The sequence below is a fragment of the Convolutriloba macropyga genome, chromosome 14, assembly GCF_964194025.1.
Source record: "Convolutriloba macropyga chromosome 14, txConMacr16.3, whole genome shotgun sequence".
Taxonomy (NCBI): domain Eukaryota; kingdom Metazoa; phylum Xenacoelomorpha; order Acoela; family Convolutidae; genus Convolutriloba; species Convolutriloba macropyga.
The window spans coordinates 8,292,180-8,317,822 of NC_134481.1; the positions used below are offsets into that span (position 1 = coordinate 8,292,180).

A 25,643-nucleotide genomic window follows, 5' to 3' on the forward strand; every position below is an offset into this window, starting at 1 on the left:
ACAATCTGGCCATGCTGTGGCGGACGGAATCAAAATATATTGGGATCTCAAAAGACAAATCCAAAATAGCTCTACTTAATGATGAGGATCTAAATCAATGCATTGGATCGAGTGTTTATGCTATCTGCGATCAAGCATTTCCCATGCTGAAAACAAGAAGCGGTTGTCTCGCAACATTTTTTGTATATCATGACTCGAACACAGCTTTCCAATACTGCGATATTGATTTTCAGCCTCTACCAGTTCAAGAGAAAGCAATCAATATTGGGTATAGCCGCTAGCTAATACTAGCAGCGTCCTCCAACTACCACCTCTTTAAGTCGAACCACAGCGACTTGAACCCTCTCAACAGTATTATTATTATTCAAGGTTGCAAGGAATGCATTATGCCATTGAAATGTGGAGAACAAGTTGAGGGACCAAACGTCTTGATGAGAAGCGACGCAAAATCTTGTGCGGAGATGACTGCATTGCGAATTGATGTGAAGCTGCCCACAGCTATTGATCACTTATTCAAAGCGTTACCACCCCTGCGCAATTTAATGAACTACGATAATTCAAAACCGGCTAAGGAGGAACACGTCTCAAATTTTCGTTTGGAGGTGATGAAAAATTCCGACATGCCAAAAAGTTATATCGAAGTGGAGCTAGTTGCCCAACCTATCATAACAAAACTGCAACAGCTTAAGCCAATTTACGAGCAGCAGTTCTTGAGCACGATAAACTGGCAAATTTCATTGAAAATTGGGATAATCAGTTTTATACTGAACGTTCTCCTGCATACTGCAATATCTTATTGGGTTAAACTTCGAGCAAAAGTACATAGAATGCATCCCTTCAGAGTTAAAGAAAATGAACGCGATATTAGATCTCGTCCTGTTGTTGCAGTCAGCGAAAGTGACTATGAATTCCTACGAGCGAACCCAGAGCATCCGCTTATGCGGAAAACTTGTGTTTTTCCAATCGATGAATCAGAGCATTCAGCTGCGCAAGCGTCTGCACCTGACTCAGCCAAACTGGAAAACGCAACTTCGTTCAAACAACTGAGGAAGTATATTCAAAGACTCAAAGATTCCGAAAACGGAAGAAAAAAGCAGATTAAAAATAAAGAAGACCAATAGAAACTACAAAAACTGCTACGCAAAAACAAATTCTCGAAGAGAAACAGAGAAATCAAATCACTTGACTTCCCATTCTTCTAGTTTATTGCTAATTGTGTGTTTCAAAGCAGATTTTGCTGTATTTCAATGCAGATTTTGCTGTATTTGAAATAACTACATATTACTACAGCTTCTCATTATCACCTTAATTCTCATAGAGCAATTGCAAGCCCCTTTGAAATTTGGTAGTAGTTTGTGCTATTCAAGATTTAAAATTTTTTAGTTTTGTAAACTGAAAAAAATAATGCTAAAGTGTAAAGAACATAGCTTGAAAAGTTAAAAGTTTGGAAGTGTGAAGTGACGGAAAAATGATGTAACCTAACAACATATTTTAAATACACTTGAAATTTTCAATTCAGTGTTGATACCAAAAGAGGGAGGAACTTTTAATTTTATTCAATATAAAAGAGTTATAAAAAACATCTGATACCGATGATACCAACTTTGTACGTGTGTGTTTAGAATTGCATCAGAGGTGCTTCTTTTCATTTAGAGTGGTAGGGTCATATATTGCATATATGAAAGTATTTTACCAGAGGAGAACCAATCCGTGCAGTGAATAATAGCGATTGTGAAAAATAAGAGCAGTGAAAAATAGTTGAAAATAAAATCAGTTGAAAAGGGGGATTGAATTAAAAGATGCTTGAACACTCTGCTTTTACCCAAAACGAACCCAAAGAAAGAAAGAGCAAAGAAATAGATTTACTTCTAAAAATAAGAGATATAACATGGCGACAGAGATAAAAGCAGAAATTTCTCTAATTATTTAAATAATTTTCAGGGTTTTAAATTCACTAAAAGCTATACGTTTTTTCTTCCGCATAAACGTTTTCAATATAGTGCAACAAAAATGTCTGACATAATTGTAATTCCTTTTAACCATTGCCAAACAAGTGTTTATTTATTTATTTTGATTTAAATTACAAATTTTTGAATTGATCCGGAAAATATTTTGCAAATGCAGTACCCAGAACCACCCCCACCGCCAGCGCCGGGACCAATTATACCTGCAGCAGGAGTTGCTATGCATCATGCCCCTGTTCATGGTAATCAGTCTTTACCAGTACCTTTTATTAAATTTATCGGTTTACCCTCCGAAGATTTTGCAGTTTTTGAACGACAAATTAGAAGTTCCATTGGTCTTTCTGCAGTTCCAAACGGCCGCCGACATCATTTCCTACATTTCAGATTACAAGAGGGACCGCTACAATTTTACGAACAGCTGCCAAATGCAGTAAGAACTGATTTCGAAAAGTCTTTGAGACAGTTACGAGAACGATATATCAATCCAGACCAGACAGCAATCCTTCGTCTTAGTTTTCCGGAAAAAAATTCAATACACAGTACGCCACACCACAGGATTACTTGACGCATCTTCAAAGAGTAGCAGCCAGAGTCTTTTCAGTTAATCAACGAATGTCACGAGTAAGAGAACAATTCCTAATTGGAATGCCAGCGACAATCGGACGAAAACTATACGAAATAGAAGAGCCAACAATGACAGTGAATGATTTGTGCAACAGGGTAGCTTGAAATATAATGATTGGAAAACTAGTCCTTGAGAACGATTTTGCTACCGCGTTTAATGAAATCAATTCACAGCCAACTAGAGCGGAAGATTTCATTTTTCTACAAGCCCAGCAACAATCTCTACAGGAAACCTGTGGAATCTGTGGATTAATTAGGCCACTTTAAATGGAGTGTTTTCAAGGGTAGTCGCTTCTGATTAGTTTCTGCACGAAGGGTCCTGAACACTAAAACTTTCTTCAACGGAACTGCCGAGGAGGACGGGCAGGTCTCTCTGCTCAGTAAGACCAAAATATATTTACTAACTAGTCCAAATGTTATTTATAAAGCTTCGGACAGCTTGGTACAATCTTGATCAGCTAAGTTTTAGTCGGAGTTTGAACAAAAACTTAAGAAACTTGGAATTAAAACTATCAATTGGAAATATGCGTTGGAAGTTTTTAAAAATCCTGGCCCTGATTTTGAAGATGTTGATCCAGCAATCAAAGGTATTTTCAATTTAATCTGACTGGGTAAACTTACCAGCATGTTAACCCAATTAGTAGGCCACAATTTGTTGGCACCTTTTATTACAGAAAGATCACCCATTGAGCTGTAACTTGTCAAAAACTCCTCCTCATTTCCACCGACTCCGCCAAATCCACCTACTCCACTCCATCCACCAGTTTTTCTGAAAACGATCGTTTCGTTTCTGTCGCAGATTTAAAGGGGCAGATAGACCAAATTAACAAAATTCTTAAGTTTTATGTAACAAAAATTATCAAGTTAACCAGATTAAGTTAACCAATCAGTTTGAATTTAACCAGATTAGATATATTTTCAATTTTCATTTAAAAATGAGTTTTTGAAATTTACATCTTTAACGGCAATAATAGATAAAGCCTAGCCGGCAGACTGTAGAAAAACAACAGCCAGTCATCTCCTCAACGCCCGTCGTGAATGAGAGTAAGAAAAGAGTTAAAATACGATTTGAACCTAAGTTTTTTAGGATCTAATATAGTCTAAAAGTGTTCTGACTTGGTCCACAGTTTCAACAGATTTGTTTAATATGGTAAAATTTCTAAACTGGATAACATTAAAATTACCAGCTGTACCAGATACAAGCAGTGCACTCTAAAGAACTTTGTTAACTTAATGCACATAGTCTTTATGAAACACATCTTACCCAGGACGAGGTTTTCGTTTGTCCTCGTTTATGATGCAGACCATTTTTGAACGCACACAGGGGGTACGGTGCGTTCAAAAAATACACGGTCGAGGATTCTTGTTTGACGAGCACCATAAACGAGCACGCAGTTAAGGTCGCGCAACATTAACGCACCAGGTATTTTAGGACGAGCATCATTAACGCACCAGGTATTTTAGGACGAGCATCATTAACGCACCAGGTAATTTAGGTCGAGCATCATTAACGCACCAGGTACTTACTGTCGAGCCAAAGTCAGCAGCATAGACGCACCAACTCTGCAACATAGACGAGCCAAAAACTGTCCCATAGACGCACCACTTCTGCGACATAGACGAGCTAGAAACTTTATCATAGGCGCGCTAAAGTCTGCACCATACACTTTTTAAACATCTTTTTATAGCAGTACTGTCGGAAAATTGTCTCAACTACGTCGCAACACAACTACGTCCCCAACATGAGGTGCACAAAATCCCAGCGGGGGGGAAACCGACTAACCGGCGTCTCAACGGGGCAGGGGGGGGGTGGTGCACCTATTTTTGAAATTAAATATTCGAAATATTCAAGTATGAGAAACCAACTTTTTTTCTAGGCAAGCTATAGCAAAAACTCTTTTTGTTGTAGACTCTATATACACAGGGAATATCCCATTCCAAGTTTGGTTCAATTTGAACAACTCTATGACTCAATCAAATAGACCTATTTTTAAAATTATTTATTTGAAATAATAGCAAATTTCCGTATGAAAAACTAACTTTTTTCCCAGGCAAGATATAGCAAAAATTCTTTTTGCTGTAGACTCTATATACACAGGGAATATCCCATACCAAGTTTGGTTCAATTTGAACAACTCTATGACTCAATCAAATAGACCTATTTTTAAAATTATTTATTTGAAATAATAGCAAATTTCCGTATGAAAAACTAACTTTTTTCCCAGGCAAGATATAGCGAAAATTCTTTTTGCTGTAGACTCTATATACACAGGGAATATCCCATACCAAGTTTGGTTCAATTTGAACAACTCTATGATTCAATCAAAAAGACCTATTTTCAAAATTACTTTTTTGAAATAAGAGCAAAATTCCGTATGAAAAACTAACTTTTTTCTAAGGCAAGATATAGCAAAAATTCTTTTTGCTGTAGACTCTATATACACAGGGAATATCCCATACCAAGTTTGGTTCAATTTGAACAACTCTATGACTCAATCAAAAAGACCTATTTTTAAAATTACTTATTTTAAATAATAGCAAAATTCCGTATGAAAAACTTACTTTTTTCCCAGGCAAGATATAGCAAAAATTCTTTTTGCTGTAGACTCTATATACACAGGGAATATCCCATACCAAGTTTGGTTCAATTTGAACAACTCTATGACTCAATCAAATAGACCTATTTTTAAAATTATTTATTTGAAATAATAGCAAATTTCCGTATGAAAAACTAACTTTTTTCCCAGGCAATATATAGCAAAAATTCTTTTTGCTGTAGACTCTATATACACAGGGAATATCACATACCAAGTATGGTTCAATTTGAACAACTCTATGACGCAATCAAAAAGACCTATTTTTAAAATTACTTATTTTAAATAATAGCAAAATTCCGTATGAAAAACTAACTTTTTTCCCAGGCAAGATATAGCAAAAATTCTTTTTGCTGTAGACTCTATATACACAGGGAATATCCCATACCAAGTTTGGTTCAATTTGAACAACTCTATGACTCAATCAAATAGACCTATTTTTAAAATTATTTATTTGAAATAATAGCAAATTTCCGTATGAAAAATCAACTTTTTTTCTAGGCAAGATATAGCAAAGATTCTTTTTGCTGTAGACTCTATATACACAGGGAATATACCATACCAAGTTTGGTTCAATTTGAACAACTCTATGACCCAATCAAATAGACCTATTTTTTAAATTATTTATTTGAAATAATAGCAAATTTCCGTATGAGAAACCAACTTTTTTCTAGGCAAGCTATAGCAAAAACTCTTTTTGTTGTACAATCTAGGTAGCCATGGTATACTCCATACTCAGTTTTGTTCACTTTCGAGTTATACTCCATACCCAGTTCTATGACCTAATCAAAAAGACCTATTTTTGAATATTATTAAAAATCAATTATTCGAATTAATCGGAAATTAACGTACGAAAAACTAACTTTTTTCCTAGGCAAGCTATAGCAAAAATTCTTTCTCTTTTACACTCTACATACCCTGGGGATATTGCATACCGAATTTGGTTCGATTTGGACAACTACTTGACCCAATGAAAGTGACCTATTTTTAAAATTCGTTATTCGAGAAATACGCAAATTTCCGTATGAAAAACTAACTTTTTTCCTAGACAAGCTATAGCAAAAAATCTTTTTGCTGTAGACTCTATATACACTGGGGATACCCCATACTAAGTTTGGTTCTCTTTTTGGTCAACTCTAAGACATAATCAAAAAGACCTATTTTCAAAAATATTTAAAATTAACTATTCGAAATAATCGCAAATTTCCGTATGAAAATCTAACTTTTTTCCTAGGCAAGCTATACCAAAAATTCTGTTTGTTTTACACTCTACGTACCCATGGTATACTCCATACCGACTTTGGTTTGATTTGGACAACTACTTGACCCAATGAAAGTGACCTATTTTTAAAATTCGTTAATCGAGAAATAAGCAAATTTCCGTATGAAAAACTAACTTTTTTCCTAGACAATCTATAGCAAAAATTTCTTTTGTTTTACAATCTAAACACACAGGGGACACTCCTTGCCGAGTTTGGTTTCAGTTGAACAACTCCTCGACCCGACGAAATAGACCTATTTTTAAAATTATAATCGCAAAATTTATTCGAATTAATCGGAAATTTACGTATGAAAACCTAACTTTTTTCCTAGGCAAGCTATAGTAAAAATTCTTTTTGCTTCAGAATCTGCCTACCCTGGCAATACTCCATACCAAGTCTGATTCCATTTGAACAACTCCTTGATCCGATAAAAAAGACCTATTTTTAAAATTCGCTAATTGCGAAATTCGCAAATTTCCGTATGAAAACCTAACTTTTTTCCTAGACAAGCTATAGCAAAAATTTCTTTTGTTTTACAATCTAAATACACAGGGGACACTCCTTGCCGAGTTTGGTTTCAGTTGAAAAACTCCTCGACCCGACGAAACAGACCTATTTTTAAAATTATAATCGCAAAATTTATTCGAATTAATCGGAAATTTACGTATGAATTCCTAACTTTTTTCCTAGGCAAGCTATAGCAAAAAATCTTTTTGTTGTAGGCTCTATATACAAAGGGGATAGCCCATAACAAGTTTGGCTCAATTTGAACAACTCTATTACCCAATCAAAAAGACCTACTTTTAAAATTACTTATTCGAATTAATCGCAAATTTCCGTATGACAACTTAATTTTTTTCCAGGAAAGCTATACCAAATATTATTTGTGTTTCACACTCTAACTGCACCGGTGACACTCCATACCGAGTTTGGATCGGTTTAAATATTTTCTTGACCCGATAAAAAAGACCTATTTTTAAAATTCGCTAATCGCGAAATTCGCAAATTTCCGTATGACAACCTAACTTTTTTCCTAGGAAAGCTATCGCAAAAATTCCTTTTGCAATACGCTTTAGGTACACATGGGATACTCCATAACGAGTTTGGTTCGATTAGGACAACTCCTTGATCCGACGAAATAGACCAATTTTTAAAACTCAATCATTGCAATTTATTTGAAATTATAGCAAATTTCCGTATGACAACCTAACTTTTTTCCTTGGAAAGCTATACCAAAAAATTCTTTTTGCTTTACAATCTCATTACACTGGTGATACTCCATACCGAGTTTGGTTTAATTTGGACAACTCCTTGACCCGATGAAAAAGACTTATTTTTAAAATTCGTTATTCGCGAAATTCGCAAATTTCCGTATGAAAAACTAACTTTTTTCCTAGGCAAGCCATAACAAAAAATCTCTTTGTTTTACACTCTAACTACACTGGTGATACTCCATACCGAGTTTGGTTTGATTTGGACAACTCCTTGACCCGATGAAAAAGACTTATTTTTAAAATTCGTTATTCGCGAAATGCGCAAATTTCCGTATGACAACCTAACTTTTTCCTAGGAAAGCTATACGAAATATTCTTTTTGTTTACACCCTAACTGCACTGGTGACAATCCATACCGGGTTTGGTTCGATTTGAATAACTTCTTGACTTGATGAAAAAGACCTATTTTTAAAATTTTTCCAAATAAAAATCTTTCCAGTAAAATTAGTCGTAATTTATCTACGCCTAGAGAAACACTTCACAAACTAGTTTTAGAGGCAACTAATCTAACACCACAAATAGCCAGCTCAATGTTTTTCAAATGCCATTTGGAACATTGGGAGACTCGGCATCTGAGCCAACTGACACCGTTGAGGCGAAACTTGAGCTGGAGTCACCAGTAAGATCAACGAATTCTACTGAAGCCTTCTCTTCTAGCTCACGGACTCTTTCTGAGAGCGCCTCAAGTTTCTTTTTGACATTTTCCAGCTCCTTTTGCAGCTGTTCAATACTCAGGTTTGCTGGCACAGGAGATGCACGAGATCCCGAAGCCCTTCTGATACCAATTCCAGTTTCAGTGGAAACAATTTGTGTCTGCTCCATTACAGTTTTCTGAAACGCTTTTCAAACACGAGGATCTCTAATCATAAGACGCATTTAGCGATTAACCAAACTTGTAACAAAAGTTTATCACGGAGCTACAGACGACCCATGCTATTTGACGGTCAACAAGCAGATATAGAAATTAAATTTCAGAACATTCTTTAACGATACAAGGAACACCGCTTTTAACTTTAACAAAGAAATAGAAAAAAGACCCGCTAATTTTGCTATCACAATAAAATCACAGGCAAATACTAAGACATTCTTTAAAGAGCGGTGAGAACAAGTGAAATCTCAGTTATGCTCAAAATGCTTCATTATGGTTATGAGATAAAAATTATTTTTATAATTCAAACTAAACATTTTGTGTGATACAACTCTCAAAGGGAATTCAAGTGTTTCTTCAGTTTTTTCTACTAAAAACGCATATGGCACACAGCTATGGCTATCAGAGTTCACTAACTTGAGACTTTTCAAAATTCTAAACAACCGAATGACAACCATTTTCTCCAAATGCTCATAAAAGAACAGAACTTCTCCTAAAGTTTTATCATCCATTTTTGCAACAAAGCGGTCGGCTGCATTCCCTCTTCCATAGGCTTCAGAAGTTAGATAAAAAGTACCCTGATGTCTGCAGGATAATTTAAATTCAGGGTTCTTGTTCCTGAACTCAATTAAGGAACCTGTTTCAATTAGGCCAAAACACTCGTCAAAAATCTTTGCTGCCCCAAAATCCTCCAGCAAGCCACTCAGGCTGTCCTCCTGAAGTTCCATTTTCTGGACCAATTTGGTCCTAATATATCGATGAACAAGTAACTGGCAATGATTTACAGTCCCTGTGAGCGGCGCAAGGAGGAGACGATTAGCTGACTCAAACATTGCAGCTGACGAAACAAAAAGTGGCCCAATGTTTTTCACTTGCCAGCCTAGATGTCTGAGGAGGTGAAAGTTAATAGAATCCATTTTATTTGTCTTCTCTTGCATGCTGATGCAAAACTCATTAAGCAATTTGTCTGCAAACACAGTATTTTGTTTACTTTCAAATAGAAGACGGAGAGCATAAACAAGCTTATGCAGATCATCTTTATTGCTATTCCTTTCTTCCCCAATAAGATAAGGAACCACAAGAATAGGTGACAAATAAAGAAGTACTGTTTTGATCTCTTTAGCTTTAAAATTATTCAGCGCCTCCAGACTTCGAACGGTGTTCTTGAGTTCAACCGGTAGGACAATATTGCTCAAACAATCATTCAGTTCACTCTTATGCTCAGTCCTCATCCTGTCGTAAAAAAAAATCAGGACATCTTTTCCTACTCCCAGAAATAGTTGGTGCATGGGATCTACTGGTGACGTCAACGGCTGATTGGCTATGACGGATAGAATTTCACTTCTTCCTTTAACGCCTTGGGTCCTTTTCTCGCAATCAGCTTTTCTCCCATGCTTTGCTCGTATCATTTCAATGCTGCCATTTTCCAGCTCTGTTATGTTCACTAAATGTGACTCTGGGGACCGCATAACAAACTTTTCATTGTGAGAATAGTGATGGGTTCCACCAAAGTGCTCACCTCGTTGAGTACACAAAGTACACCCATAGTATCCGTTGAATTGTTTCATCTTGAGAACTTTAGATTTAGCCAATAAGTCAGCAACAAACAAAATCGGTTCAAAGCTTACCGCTATGTTTTCGTTATTGAAGGAAATGGTCTCGACAACTGCACACTCTCTCTTAACATGCTTCAAAATAGCATCAAAATCAGGATACCCTGTGCCGACAAATAGGGAGACCAAAACAATATTTCTGAAAGCTTGACGCTTTTTAGGAGGAAGATCCGCAAAAGCAAAAAAGACCGGCCAGGCGGACAGCGGCGGACAGATGGAGAACGGCTCCATCTGTATTCAAAATCAATCGTAGTTTGATTCTGCGGTTTGAGATCTTCAGAGTCGGCATAACAAGATCTTCATCAGAACATTTATTTTCTGCATAGATCATCATGTCCTCTAACGACGTTTTGACAATGTCAAGAAGCAAGGAGCGAAAATTGAGGAGAATGAGCTCACCATTTTCGAGTGTTTGCTTTGTGTGCTGATAACGGAGACAGAGCATTTGAAATCGCGTTTTAATCGTCCAAGGGGCTATTGACTGGTTAGAAAATAACTTCTGATCTCGCTTAAGAAGATCGTTGAGCAGAGCATCTGAACCATTGTGCTTGGAAACAATTGAAATTAGTGATGCAGCGAGGTTGACAGGCGTCACTGCATTTACTTCATGTAATCTTGTTTGCTGATCAGGACAAAGTTCAATTGCTTTTCCCGAACTTTCACTATCGGAGGAGGTTTCACTTATTTCGAAATCAGCGCTTTCAAAAACAGCAGTTGCATTTTCGAGTTCGCTATCTTGCCATAAATTTGCCTCAGGAACATCAGTATCGGTTTGTAATCTAGCGGGAACCACACACTCTTCTAGCATAGCTGTATCAGAAACAGATGAAACTGCTTGGTCAAGATAACTATGCTTTGAAGTGGAACTATCACTAGGAAGTTCATCGTAAAATCTTAGCATATCACCCAATAGATCTGATTGCTTTTTTGATCGAATAAGTCTGATAGCGGGCTTTAATCTTTTCCGCCGTTTGGTTGTCACTACTGTTTCGGAAATTTCATCCCCAGAAAGCGATTCCTTGTCGTGATCTTCCACATTTCCGCACAAACAATCTTTATTGCCCCTTCCAAAGAAATCACTGTTATAGAAAGTCACAAGCTCTTCCCCTACGTCAATTTCCCTCAAGGCGCGAAGCCGAACGCAAACACGTCCATTAAATCCACCAGCCATGTAATAGTCGCAGTTTGGACGACATGAATGATTGGCCCATCGAGCTACACCAACAAGCAACTTATCTCCTTGCATCAGTGACCAATCGTCCAGAATACGACCCTTAGGCTGATTTCCAAGCAATCCGACAGCACAACTGATTTCACCTGGTCGAATTTTTTCGCCGGTCCTGTTCATAAGACGGAAGCCACCAAAACTATCAGGTTCAATTTTAAAGCCCGCATGATACGACTCTGAATAGATCTGTCTCATATCTTCAAAGAGTTTCCTCAACTTTCTGTCTTTATTAAGCAGCTCAAAAAATTCTTCTTCAGATAACAAATTGGTTAAATTATGAGGTTTTCTATCGCTGCTCTCAAGAAATTTAACAGACACGTGGCCTTCAGTTTGCGCTAGCATTTCACAATAATCCATATTTCTGAAGTTCAAAATTAGGTAAAATAAAAAAAATATCACGAGTTTCAAAAACTACTTTGAGAAACGCAAATAACGCAGACAAAAAAATCAGATACAAAATTCTCAAGAGCAATTGTGCAACGGCCAATTAGAAATAAATTTTCTTATTGCATAAATCTTACTCTACGCATCAGTTTCACCCACCCAAATAGTCATTTTAAAAAATCACGTTTGATCAGCTTGCTCATTGTCGCACTTCTACTGCAATATTTTGATAACAAAAGAAATAGAAGAATTTTAAAATGTCCTGGTTGGAAGACTCATGGTTAAAAAAATTAATTTGAGTCACACTTTCAAACAACAATTGACTCATTTCAGGTTTTCAAAAACTTCTCTCATATATCAACATTCCATAGAGAATTCAGAGAACAACGCAAAAAGAAATAACAGCTACAAGTCTAAAGAACAAACTCCCAAGCTCTCTATGAAACATCAACAGTACGCTTGCACTACAGTTTAAACTTCCAATCATGACTTCATGTCTAAATACATAAGTATGAAGTTACAACGCTAAAACTTTTCTACCTAAAGCTTTAAGTCAAACTCAAATTTCAGACTGCGGCCCAGAAGAGTTATCACTACATACTATCAAAATCAATCTCTCCATCTAGATTATTCTTGGCTAATTGACATTATTTGAAATCTCATCGTTCTGTGAAACTGGTATTTCAGTCGAATTTTGCTCTTCATTTGAGTTAGGAGGCCCTTCAGCGGACTGAGACAGTCGTAAAAACGATTTTCTTTCCCGCCCAGCTTGGTTAGCAGCTAGTTTTGCCTTCTCATAAGCCAGTCGAGGTGTGAGGGGATACTTCTGAATTACGACTTCTAAAACAAATTTTTTTTAGCTCTAACCAATACACAATAAGAGAAGTCAACATGCTCACGTTGTAGGTCAAAACCTTAAACTTTTCTCCCACATCTGACATGTTAACAAGATAAACAACACTGCAGCTTCTTAAATCAACTAATGCACAAAATCATGTTTTTTAGAAGTTAAAAAGACACCTTTGAATTTCATTGTTTTATCCAACGCCGCCTCATTTCGCTTTGGAGAGTTCTGACTGTCTATCATGTCGTCAGTGAGCCCATCAATTCCAAAAATCTCTTTTCTGAGAGCTCGCCCAAGCAACGATGGATGAGCATCTGCTCGCAATTCCATTAAATTTGTGCCTTGGTACATAACACGTTTTACAGGATATGCCTCAAGCAAGTCTGGAAAATCGTCAACACTTTGGAATCCTTTTTTTTGAACAATTGTAACTTCGTTGATGTCTTTTATCTACAAAAAGATCAAAAATTTGAGAAAACCTAACTTTATTGAAACATCCTCAGCACTTTGGAATCTGATTTTAAACTCATTTATATGGTTTGTCTACACACTACTTGAAATCGCAATTTAAAAAACACGTCTCGAGTAAAAGATCATTTTGCAAGCCTCATGTATATTATTTCCCAATAAATCGTACCTCATTGAAATATGTTTTTTATTAGCAGTAAAATCAAAGTTAGCAGTAAGAGAAAATATCTACAAACAAAAACAAACTTTTACCGTTTCCTCACAAGCCTCGAAAATTTTCCTTCTCTTCTTTTCGGAATTTTTCTTGACGGCATAGGCAACAGCTGCACTTCTCACCATTCGCTGTTCATGTTCATCAGCAAAACTGGTAAAGTCCTCACAAACTGATTCACATTCCTAAAATTTGTGTTTTTGAAAAATAACTCAAAAAGTTCAAAATTATTCTTCCTGTAAAAAATTCAGAATTGAGTGTCCCAATTTCACTAAACGCTTGTTAACGAAAAAGAATTCGGGAGCACCAGCTTGCAAAAAGAAAGCCTAAACAATCAGCTAGCTTCAAAAAACGAAGCAGCGAGAGAAAATTTAGGTATTTGTATGCCTTTATCACCTGTGCAACTTGAGAATCCGACGTTTGTGGCAAGGAAGCATCTGGTTTGAAGAGCAGGAGTGGGCTTTCTGTTGGAACATTTTCTTCAAAAGTTTGCTCTCGGAAAACTTCCACATTGTCCTTGCGCACCAATTTTCTCTTCACTGGTTGAGAAGCCTGTGAAAACACCTGGGAACTCTGATTCTGTGAAGAAACAGGGGTCACTGTTACCTCTTGCGCTGTAACTGTGTCTGCAACAATGGTTAAGGGATTTTGACTCAGAGATTTCTTGGTTGGTTGCACAGGTGGACAATCAAGAAACTCCAATTCCAGACCTTTGATAAGCCTAAGTTCAGCTTTTGTTTTATAGGAAGATGCAGCTTTCGCAGAACCTCTTCCAAGAAATGTCACATCACAAGGCAGTCTATTTAAGATGATTTTGACCGGATCACCGGGCTTCAAAGAAAGTTTTTCGTCAAGAGTTGTACCCAAAGGCCATTTGTCATTCTCAATTGAAGCCACCAAAATTTTTTGACCATTAGTAAACACAAACTTGGTATCTCTATGCTCATATCGCAAACTTCGAGCAACCGCAATTTCGGGGTCGGTTTCAAAATGAGTTTCCTTCACAACTCTACCTGAGCTTCGAACTCCTGCTTTCTTTTGAGACATGACACTGGAAAATACTTCCTTACAGCATACCAGGCTTTAATGGCTAGTTAATATCTAATTAAGAAGTTAGTAGACGTCGAATACACAGGAAAATTTGGAAGATCTGATATCTTGCAAAGATTAAAAAACAATGTACGTAAGAAAGCTTTGATTTCTTTTGAGTCGAGGATGTTTTAACGAAAATTAAAGCACTGCCACCAGACAAACTTCACTTAGTAGACGTTATCAAGATTCATTATAGGATAAACACGTCTGATTACAACTAAAATTATCTATCAAAATGAGTTTCCATTTCAAAATGAGTTTCCTTTATAACTCTACCTGAGCTTCGAACTCCTGTTTTCTTTTGAGACATGACGCTTGAAAATACTTCCTTACAACACACCTGGCTTTAATGGCTACCTAATATCTAATTAAGAAATTTATAGAAGAGTCGATCACACAGGAAAATTTGGAAGATCTGATTTCTTGCAAAGATTAAAAAAACAAGGTACGTAAGAAAGCTTTGATTTCTTTTGAGTCGAGGACTGTTTAAACGAAATTTAAAGCACTGCCGCCAGACAAACTTCACTCTGTAGACGTTATCAAGATTCATTATAGGATATACAAGTCTGATTACGAAATTATCTATCTACCTCCAATTGTACAAAGCAAAGAAACAAAACTAATCTATGTAACCGCAGGCGCTAAGAAAAATAAAGATTTCAGGCTGTACAAAATCAAAGCACGGCAACAACAACAATCAAATCATTTTTATATCAAATATAAATGAAGTGTTCTCAAAAACTTTAAAAGATTAATACATGCAATTATAGCAACACAATTTGAAACAAAATACCAATTTCAGAGTATAAGTTTTTAATAAGCATTGACTACGAACATCTACTTCGAAATTTGACGTTTCTTTCGAGCTTCTTGCTTCCTAAGTTTTGCATCAGCACTGTATTTCCCAGTTTTTTCCATACGCTGCTTCGCATTCAATCCTGCTTTATTGGCTGCCCTCGAGGCTAGTTTTCTGGCATCAGGGAAAGCTCGTTTAGGAAATTTCCGCTCAACTGCGCCTGCAAACAGTCAAATCAAATATAGATTTAAGTTGAAGAATAATTTCCTCAGCCTACATTAAAAATTTTGGAATTCGATGAAATCTATCTCAAAAAATTTTGATTGGAGGGACCCTGAGCAAAGAGCAGTTGGAAGTCAAAGCAAAACTTACGAAAAAAAACGAGCATTTTCTCCATTGAGACACAGGTTCGCTTGAGACCTTGCTGTTTCGTCGGTAAGATCATCTCGTATGCCAGTCCATTAACACCAAAAATCCATTTGCGGAGAGCCAAACCAAAAGCCCATGGTTGATGACCAGAATAGATTAGATCCAGATTTTTATTATTGAGTCCAAATTGAACCGGTGGCTTTGCCTCAACTTGTTTATAAACCGCTGCAGCTTCAAGGGAATCTTCTTGATTTTCTTCATGGCCTTCATCGCTAGAATCTAAGCTACGTGTTTCGGTACTGTCAGCCAGATCGCTTTCTGCGTACTCGAGATCGCCAACCACACCTTTCACCTGAGACAAAATAAATGGATGAAAAATTACGAACAAAAAAGACCACAAAAAACTCAGCGATGAGCACAAATGAGCTCAGCGAAGACCAATGCCGCCCTTGTGAATAAAACTCAGTTAAATATTTCAGAAGCATTTCTTTTAAAAATTAAGACGCAGAGCATAAAGACATAGAAGGAAACAAAAGACGAATTGAAGAGCTTACAACAGAATTTAACTTTCGCTTCAAGCACGCAAGCTCCTCAGCGGCCTGGCTGGTAGTCTGTTCCAAAACTTTGATGATCTCATGGACTCTTTTCTCGTCTTCCAGCATAACTTCCGCAGCAAACTGATGTTTCTCACAGCACTAAACCAAACTAAATTTTTGAAACTTTCTTGTTGCTTTTTCCCTATGACAGTTAAGCCTTGGCAAATGCAACTCCGCAACTACTACTTAAAGTACCTTACAATCTTGACCTTTTATTTAACGTTAACTCATTAACCTGAACAACACGAATGCTCTCTGAGGGAACGGTTTTTGCTGCATCCCTTTGTCCAGACTCTTTATTCCTGTCTCCTCCATCCATCGGTTTACACTTTTGTGACACTTCTTTCGCTAAATTGGACGCCATAGCGAGCTGTGTTTCAGATGGACAGCTGAGACCATATTCTTGTTTTAAATCTTCTAACAATTTGTTCATGTTACCCACACCTTGCTTTACAACTAAATAAGTCCTTAATTTTTGATCTTTGAAAAGCACTACTTGTTTTCCTTCCGTTTTAAGCAACTTCTCTGCTAATGTTCTTTCACCCCACATATCTGATTCAGCGTCAATAATGCAAATATCGTCCTTTTCTACCGACATAATGAGCCATTGGAATTTATTGCTTCCCATTTCAAAAAACTAAAGTAAAGTACACGAATGGTTTTCCATCAATTATAAGAAATTCAATTGATCTGTCTTAGGAGGCAGCAGGAAATATACCCACTGAAAACCGCAACTAATTGCTCTTAGGTCGCAGCAGGAAACCAACCCGCTGAAAAAGGCAATTACCAGTTTCCTAAACGCAGCAGGAAACAAACCAGCTGAAAAATGTAAAGTACGAATTTAAGGAGCAGAAACAGGCATCATAAACGGGCTTTTAGACAATAGGCAAACATTGAATATACGAACCTTCTTGTTTAGACATAGGAAACAAACCCCCCTAAAAACCGTAACTTAATGTTCGTAGGTCGCAGCAGGAAACCAACCCGCTGAAAAAGGCAATCTCCAGTCTCCTAAGCGCAGCAGGAATTAAACCCGCTGAAAACTGTAAAGTACGAATTTAAGGCGCAGCAGGAAACTCACCCGCTGAATCACGCATCTTAAATAGACTTTTAGGCAATACGCAAACATTTAATATACGAAACTTCTTGTTTAGACAGCAGGAAACAAACCCGCTGAAAACCGTAACTAATTACTCTTAGGTTGCAGCAGGAAACCAACCAGCTGAAAATGGCAATCTCCAGTCTCCTAAGCGCAGCAGGAAACAAACCCGCTGAAAACCGTAAAGTACGAATTTAGGGCGCAGCAGGAAACTCACCCGCTGAATCACGAATCTTAAATAGGCTTTTAGACAATACGCAAACATTTAACATACCAAACTTCTTGATTAGAAAGCAGGAAACAAACTCGCTGAAAACCGTAGCTAATTACTCTTAGGTTGCAACATGAAACCAACCTGCTGAAAAAGCAATTACCAGTTTCCTAAGCGCAGCAGGAAACGAACCCGCTGAAAACCGTAAAGAGCTAACTTAAGGAGCAGAAGCACGCAGCTTAAACGGGCTTTTAGACAATAGGCGAACATTGAATATACGAACCTTCTTGTTTAAACATAGCAGGAAACAAACCCGCTAAAAACCTTAACTTAATGTTCGTAAGTCGCAGCAGGAAACCAACCCGCTGAAAACTGTAAAGCACGAATTTAAGGCGCAGCAGGAAACTCACCCGCTGAATCACGCATCTTAAATAGGCTTTTAGACGATACGCAAACATTTAATATACGAACCTTCTTGTTTAGACAGCAGGAAACAAACCCACTGAAAGCCGTAACTAATTGCTCTTAGGTTGCAGCAGGAAACCAACCTGCTGAAAAAGCGATAACCAGTTTCCTAAACGCAGCAGGAAACCAACCCGCTGAAAAAGGCAATCTCCAGTCTCCTAAGCGCAGCAGGAAACAAACCCGCTGAAAACCGTAAGGTACGAATTTAAGGCGCAGCAGGAAACTCACCCGCTGAATCACGCATCTTAAATTGGATTTTAAACAATACGCAATCATTTAATATACGAACCTTCTTGTTTAGACAGCAGGAAACAAACCCGCTGAAAACCGTAACTAATTGCTCTTAGGTCGCAGCAGGAAATCAACCCGCTGAAAAAGGCAATCTCCAGTCTCCTAAGCGCAGCAGGAAACACACCCACTGAATCACGCATTTAAAATGAGCTATAAGAAAAAATATAGGTAAGCAATGAATTTACGAACCTTCTTGCTTAGACAAAGCAGGAACCAAACCTACTGAAACAAGCAACTCTGTCGTTAAGCCGCAGCAGGAAACGCACACGCTGCAAAACGCATTTCCTAGGTTCCTATGAGCAGCAGGAAAAAACCCGCTGAGAACGCAAACTATCTGTTATAAGCCGCAGCAGGAAAGAAACCCGCTGAAAACAGTAACTTAACGCTCTTAGGGCGCAGCAGGAAACCAACCCGCTGAAAACTGTAAAGTACGAATTTAAGGCGCAGCAGGAAACTCACCCGCTGAATCACGCATCTTAAATAGGCTTTTAGACGATACGCAAACATTTAATATACAAACCTTCTTGTTTAGACAGCAGGAAACAAACCCGCTGAAAACCGTAATTAATTGCTCTTAGGTCGCAGCAGGAAACCAACCCGCTGAAAAAGGCAATCTCCAGTTTCCTAAGCGCAGCAGGAAACAAACCCGCTGAAAACTGTAAAGTACGAATTTAAGACGCAGCAGGAAACTCACCCGCTGAATCACGCATCTAAAATAGGCTTTTAGACGATACGCAAACATTTAATATACAAACCTTCTTATTTAGACAGCAGGAAACAAACCTGCTGAAAACCGTAACTAATTGCTCTTAGGTCGCAGCAGGAAATCAACCCGCTGAAAAAGTCAATCTCCAGTCTCCTAAGCGCAGCAGGAAACACACCCGCTGAAAACCGTAAAGTACAAATTTAGGGCGCAGCAGGAAACTCACCCGCTGAATCACGCATCTTAAATAGGCTTTTAGACAATACGCAAACATTGAATATAGGAACCTTCTTCTTTAGACAGCAGTAAACAAAGCCACTGAAAAACGCAACTTCGAGTCTTATAGGCTTAGCAGGGAAAACAACTAATAAACAAACAACCAGCGGCACAAAGTTAATTAGGAATTTCCTCAAAATTCGTCAGTTAATCAACAGAATCCAATAACAAACAATTACAAAATTGAAAACACAAATGTGTAAATACTTGAAAGAAGGCATTAGAGTAACTTGCATCAGTAAATAACCGTCATCAAAATTCAACAAGCAATCAAATCATTTAAAACTTCACAATTACAAAAACAGCAAATTTAAATTTTACACCCACAAGCCTCTTCTCAATCAGTGAAGCCCCTTTTCAATCATCAATTTGTTCACGGCACTTGCCATGTCGCGTCTTCCTTTTTCATTCAGATGAACACCATCCGGCATGAAGCCTTTCGGCTTAAACACTTCTTGATGTAGTTTGAAATATGGCAGATTTGAATTTGTGAGCATTGCATTGAAGCTCTGTATGTTGAAATGCTCACAATTCAGTCGTTTCAAAACCGTGCAGACTATAACACGCGGAGAGTGCTGTAAGGTTTTTATACCCTCGTAAAGTTCTCGGATATTTCTTAGCACATCGGAAGGCTGCTCGCCTGGTCCACCGTTACGGTTTGAGAGATTGTTCCCGCCCACTGCTAGAATTATGTTAGGGTACGATTTGAGGGTGTCAAATAAGAAAAAGAAGTCGTCAATTTTTCCTCCGGAGAGAGAAAACGTCACACAATTGTCAATGCATATGTTGTCGAAGATGGAGTCTCCAACAATAGCCGTGTGGATGTTTTCGTTGTTACTAAAGTTATTGTATATGAATTTAAATGTCTTCCCAGAGTCTGACTTTTTAACTATACGCCCATGTACTTGACTTGTAGAGTAGAGAGGTTTAAACTTTTTCTTGGGAGGAACACTGCTATCAGAGGCATACGGGATTCCGATTCTTTTATCCATAATCAAAAACTGAAGACAAGACAACATCATAGAACTTGCGAACAAACACAACCTTTTCAAACAATAGTCTAAAATAAAATACTTTGGGTGACCTGTGCAAATAGTCAAAAAATTAGCCGTCTCATAACACGTAGCCCACTCGTACCCACTTTTTATATATAAATACAGACATAAAAAAACACACATACATACCTTAAACCCGATAAAACGTATCTACTTTTTTCGTAGGACCTGTGAAAATAGTCAATAAATTAGCCGTCTTATAATACGTAGCCCACTCGTACCCACTTTTTATATATACATACACACGTAGAAGACTCCATACAAAGTTTGGTTTTATTTCAACAACTTCTTGACCCGATAAAAAAGACCTATTTTTAAAATTCCCTAATCGCCAAATTCGCAAATTTCCGTATGACAACCTAACTTTTTTCCTAGGAAAGCTATATCAAAAATTCTTTTTGTTTTACCTTCTAACAGCACTGGTGATAATCCATACCGAGTTTGGTTTGACTTGAACAATTCCTTGATCCGATAAAAAAGACCTATTTTTAAAATTTGTTATTCGAGAAAAACGCAAATTTACAATCCGACCGAAGATTTTATGAACCAGACCGAAGAGAACACAAAAAATTGACGGCACGCCAAGTACGTCCCCAACATGAGGTGCAAAAAATCCCAGCGGGGGGGAAACCGACTAACCGGCGTCTCAACGGGGCAGGGGGGGTGGTGCACCTCATTGGGGGCCCTCACCTTAGAATAATAGTAAGACTAAGATAGACTTTTTTTCCTAGGCAAACTAAAGCAAAAATTCTTGGCAATTTAGACTTTATATACACGGGGGATAGTCCATACCCAGTTTGGATCGATTTGAACAACTCCTCGACCTGACGAAATAGACCTATTTTTAAAATTAAATATTCGAATTATTCGCAAATTTCCGAATGAAAACCTTACATTTTTCCTAGGCAAGCTATACTAAAAACTCTTTCTGTTTTACATTCTAGGTACAAATGGGATACTCCACACCAGGTTTGGTTGGATTTGGACAAGTCCTTGACCCGATGAAAAAGGCCTATTTTTAAAATCTAGTAACCTCAAGTTATTCGAAATAAACGCAAATTTCCGTATGAAAACTTAACTTTTTTCCTAGAAAAGCTACAGCAAAAATTCCTTTTGCATTACACTCTAGGTACATATGGGATACTCCATGCCGAGTTTGGTTGGATTTGGACAAGTTCTTGACCCGATAAAAAAGACCTATTTTTGAAATTCGTTATTTGCGAAATTCGCAAATTTCCGTATGGAAAACTAACTTTTTTCCTATGCAAGCTATACCAAAAATTCTTTTTGTTCTAAGCTCTAGGTACCCATGGTATACTCCATACCCAGTTTGGATCGATTTGGACAAATCCTCGATCTGACGAAGAAGACCTATTTTTAAAATTCAATAATCGAAATAGTCGCAAATTTCCGTATGAAAAAGCTAACTTTTTTCTACGCAAGCTATAGCAAAAATTTTTTTTGTTTTACAGTCTAGGTACATGTGGGAAACTCCATACTGACTTCGGTTTACTTTGGACAACTCTAAGACCTAGTCAAAAAGACCTATTTTTCAATATTATTTAAAATTAACTATTCGAATTAATCGCAAATTTCCGTACGACAAACTAACTTTTTTCCTAGGCAAGCTATACAAAAAATTCTTTTTGTTTCAGACTCTACATACACAGGGGATACTGCATACCGAGTTTGGTTTGATTTGAACAACTCCTTGACCCGATAAAAAAGACCTATTTTTAAAATTCGCTAATCGCGAAATTCGCAAATTTCCGTATGACAACCTAACTTTTTTCATAGGAAAGCTATACCAAAAATTCTTTTTGTTTTAGACTCTACATACACAGGGGATACTCCATACCGGGTTTGGTTCGATTTGAACAACTCCTTGACCCGATAAAATTTCTATATTTTTGAAAATAGAATAAGCGAATAACTCGATATTTCCGATTGCAAAACTAACTTTTTTCCTAGGCAAGCTATGGCAAAAATTCTTTTCGTTTCAAACTCTACATACACAGGGGAGACTGCATACCGAGTTTGGTTTGATTTGAACAACTCCTTGACCCGATAAAAAAGACCTATTTTTAAAATTCGCTAATCGCGAAATTCGCAAATTTCCGTATGACAACCTAACTTTTTTCGTAGGAAAGCTATACCAAAAATTCTTTTTGTTTCAGACTCTACATACACAGGGGATACTGCATACCGAGTTTGGTTTGATTTGAACAACTCCTTGACCCGATAAAAAAGACCTATTTTTAAAATTCGCTAATCGCGAAATTCGCAAATTTCCGTATGACAACCTAACTTTTTTCATAGGAAAGCTATACCAAAAATTCTCTTTGTTTTAGACTCTAATTTCAGTTGATCTTCTGAACGTTTGAAAAACATATTTATAGTTACCAAAACCATATTTTGCAACATGTTTTGCAACGAGGGAGCAACATTAATGCTTTAGGGCGGTTTCGACAATGATATCCAATTCAACGCACATATATATTTTTACATCATATCAGCTATTAGATCTCACTTTTTTGCTCGTGTACGCTGTGCTCATTTAATTCGATATTCTACGCTGGACGATCTTCTTAATGATATCACTTACAACTCTCTAGGATGAATATATCGATCGGTCAAATTTGACTGAACAAAAAAAACCCATTTGAGTATATAGTTCCTCCCCCCTCAGGAGAATATTTTAGAATATCATGTATTGCAAAATTGTCAGAGGACGTTCACCAAAGCAATGAATTCCACCTGACAAAAAACTGATCAAAATTAATTACATCATGGAGAATAACGACCTTTTCCGTTTGTGCCCCCCCCCCAGTACGATATGCTCCCCCCAATTACAGAACACGTTTGATTACATGGTAAATCATTATGTAAATATATTGCACGTGCTTCAGGGGGTGCAAATAATATGAACCCACTAAGCTGGGGGGGCACAAACGGAAAAGATCCGAAAAGTGACATAAAACGCCCAGGTAATAAGCCGCAGCATTTGCTATAACGTACAATTGAGAGCAAATTGTTCCTTTGAGCTGCCTCCCCTTATTATTATGCGAATAGCAGGATCTTCGGGTAATCTTCGGGTAACAGGATCTTCGGGTAATCTTCGGGTAATCTTCGGGTAATCTTCGGGTATCAGGATCTTCGGGTAATTTGAGTTGGTTCCATCCATAAACTTTTCCTATGCCTTCAACAACGAAAAGGCAATCATCTAATCTGAAATTGCATTTAACAATATCAAAGCTCTAACAAAACGCCAGCAACCAACTAATAGTATAGATATAATAGTACGCCCTTATTGGGTCCTGCCATGTAGCCTATCAAATTCGCCTTGACGAGAGCTTTCCAACGATATAAGTATTGTATGGGTTGCTACGTGCCAACGTCGGGCCGCATCGGTGCCGGGCCGCATCGGTGCCGGGCCGCATCGGTTTCGGGCCGCATCGCTGTCGCTGTGTCCGACAGCATCTTCTCGTTTTCGTCGAGAAGCTAGTGCTCGTGATAACGCATTGTATATTTGCCGCTCTCCCTCTCTCTCTCTCTGACCTTCTGAAACTTTCGATTTAATTTCACTTTCATCTTTATACATGCTTACCTCGGGGAGGTACGGAGGCAGGAAGGCACAGCGTCCGTGCTGTCACTTGACCTGACAGCGCAAGAGTGAGCATGTCACGTGACCGGATGGAGGATAGAAACGAAAGTTTCACTTCCTCATCTGGGTTAGCCGCTATAAAGATGAAGTAAATTAACTAGTGGTAAAAGAAATATATCCGAGAAGCTCTCTAGCTGGAGATCACAGTACAACTAGAGATAAATGAAAAAAAAAGTTTCCAATTGGGTGGGGGGGGGGGGAGATGGTTGAGGATTGTGGAGCTAGTGGTTACGGGACCGGGGGCTGGTATGCATGCGAAAAAGGCTTATATCTCGAAAACTACTGAACCAAATTTAAAAAATGAATATGTTTTGGAATCAGCATGAACCAGGGCATCAACCTGGCGTTAAAAAAAGTTAAAAAAGTACAGGAATAAAAACTTGATTTTTGAGAATTTGGCTGAAATTTGCCTATTTTCAGCAAAGTTTGGAAAATCGGAAAATCAGGCAATGAAATTAAACCGAAACTTTTCAACCCATATATATTCGTAAAGAAGATTAAATGGGCAAGAAAATGATATAATATACTTTTAAATACGTTGTGTAACAAAAAAGTTATTAAACTAAACAACTTTGAAAATTCGAAAATTTTGCTAAAATCAACCCTAATTTCGGGCTCTACATTGCCCCCGCAATCTCTTGTTTGGCAATACTTTAAAAAGATAATTATATGGTTGTTGGAAGCGTGGGTTCTAGTTTACTATGATACCAAAAACTTGTATGTTTTGTCTTGCAAAAGGGGAAATTTAGTCAGAGTACCACAAAAATACCCAATTTTTGGCCCCTAAATCGCTAATTATTGAAAATTTTGAACACAAATAATCACAATCGAACAAAGATCTATATATATTCTGGAAGAACTTTATCACCGCAACAAAATGAGCCTACACAGACTTTCTAACTCGTCTTCTTCAAAAAGTTATTGGCAAACATTTTTAATGGAGTTCGATTTTTTTTCAGTAATTTGAGAGTTTTTTGAAAATTTTGTATAGAAATGGGCATATTGGCAGTTTTTTCTACAAATATTCAAAGAGTGCATTGTTTCAGCTTTCAAATGAGCTATTATTCATTTTCCAACTTGTCTATTTGAAAAAGTTATTAGCAAACGTTTTTCATGGAATTCGATTTTTTTAATCAGGAGTTTAACAGTTTTTTAAAATTTTTGTATAAAAATGAGCATATTGGCAGTTATTTTTACAAAAGTTCGAAAAATACATTCTTTGAGCTTTAAAATGAGCTATCATTCACTTTCTAACTGGTCTATTTCAAAACGTTATTACCAAACGTTTTTCATGGAATTCAATTTTTTTTATCAGTAGTTTAAGAGTTTTATGAAATTTTTGTATATAAATGAGCCCCTTGGCGGTTATTTCTAAAACAATTCGAAGGTAATTTACCAAAGCACTGAGATGAGCTAGCATGATTTTTCTAACTCGTCTTTTTCAAAAAGTTATTAACGAACGTTTTTAATGGAGTTCGATTTTTTTTTCAGTAATTTGAGAGTCTTTTGAAATTTTTGTATAAAATTGAGCATATTGGCCGTTACTTCTACAAAAATTCAAAAATTACATTGCCGCGACTTTAAAATGAGCTATCATACACTTTCTAGCTTGTCTTTTACAATATATTAAAAAGTTATTTAACAAAGGTTTTTCATGGAATTCGATTTTTTTTATCAGTTTTTTAATAGTTT

At 37.2% G+C, this 25,643-nt stretch overlaps 2 protein-coding genes across 4 annotated transcripts in view; both read right to left on the bottom strand.

Annotated features, from left to right (window-relative positions):
* The window catches only part of LOC142353523 (uncharacterized), a 35,572-nt gene extending 12,022 nt beyond the window's left edge, over nucleotides 1-23,550 (bottom strand). The window contains exons 1-2 of the mRNA XM_075405780.1: nucleotides 23,341-23,550; nucleotides 3,210-3,378 (exon numbers count right to left, since the gene is read on the bottom strand). Coding sequence (XP_075261895.1) covers nucleotides 3,210-3,378; nucleotides 23,341-23,471 — 300 coding nt within the window. The 5' untranslated portion in view covers nucleotides 23,472-23,550. The remainder of the gene's footprint in view (nucleotides 1-3,209; nucleotides 3,379-23,340) is intronic.
* LOC142353524 (uncharacterized) overlaps nucleotides 3,251-25,643 on the bottom strand; it is a 46,515-nt gene continuing 24,122 nt past the window's right edge. For all 3 annotated transcript variants that reach the window (XM_075405781.1, XM_075405783.1, XM_075405782.1), the window contains 2 exons: nucleotides 23,895-24,026; nucleotides 3,251-3,357 (listed from right to left, as the gene is read on the bottom strand). In XM_075405781.1, coding sequence (XP_075261896.1) covers nucleotides 24,020-24,026 — 7 coding nt within the window. In that variant the 3' untranslated portion in view covers nucleotides 3,251-3,357; nucleotides 23,895-24,019. The remainder of the gene's footprint in view (nucleotides 3,358-23,894; nucleotides 24,027-25,643) is intronic.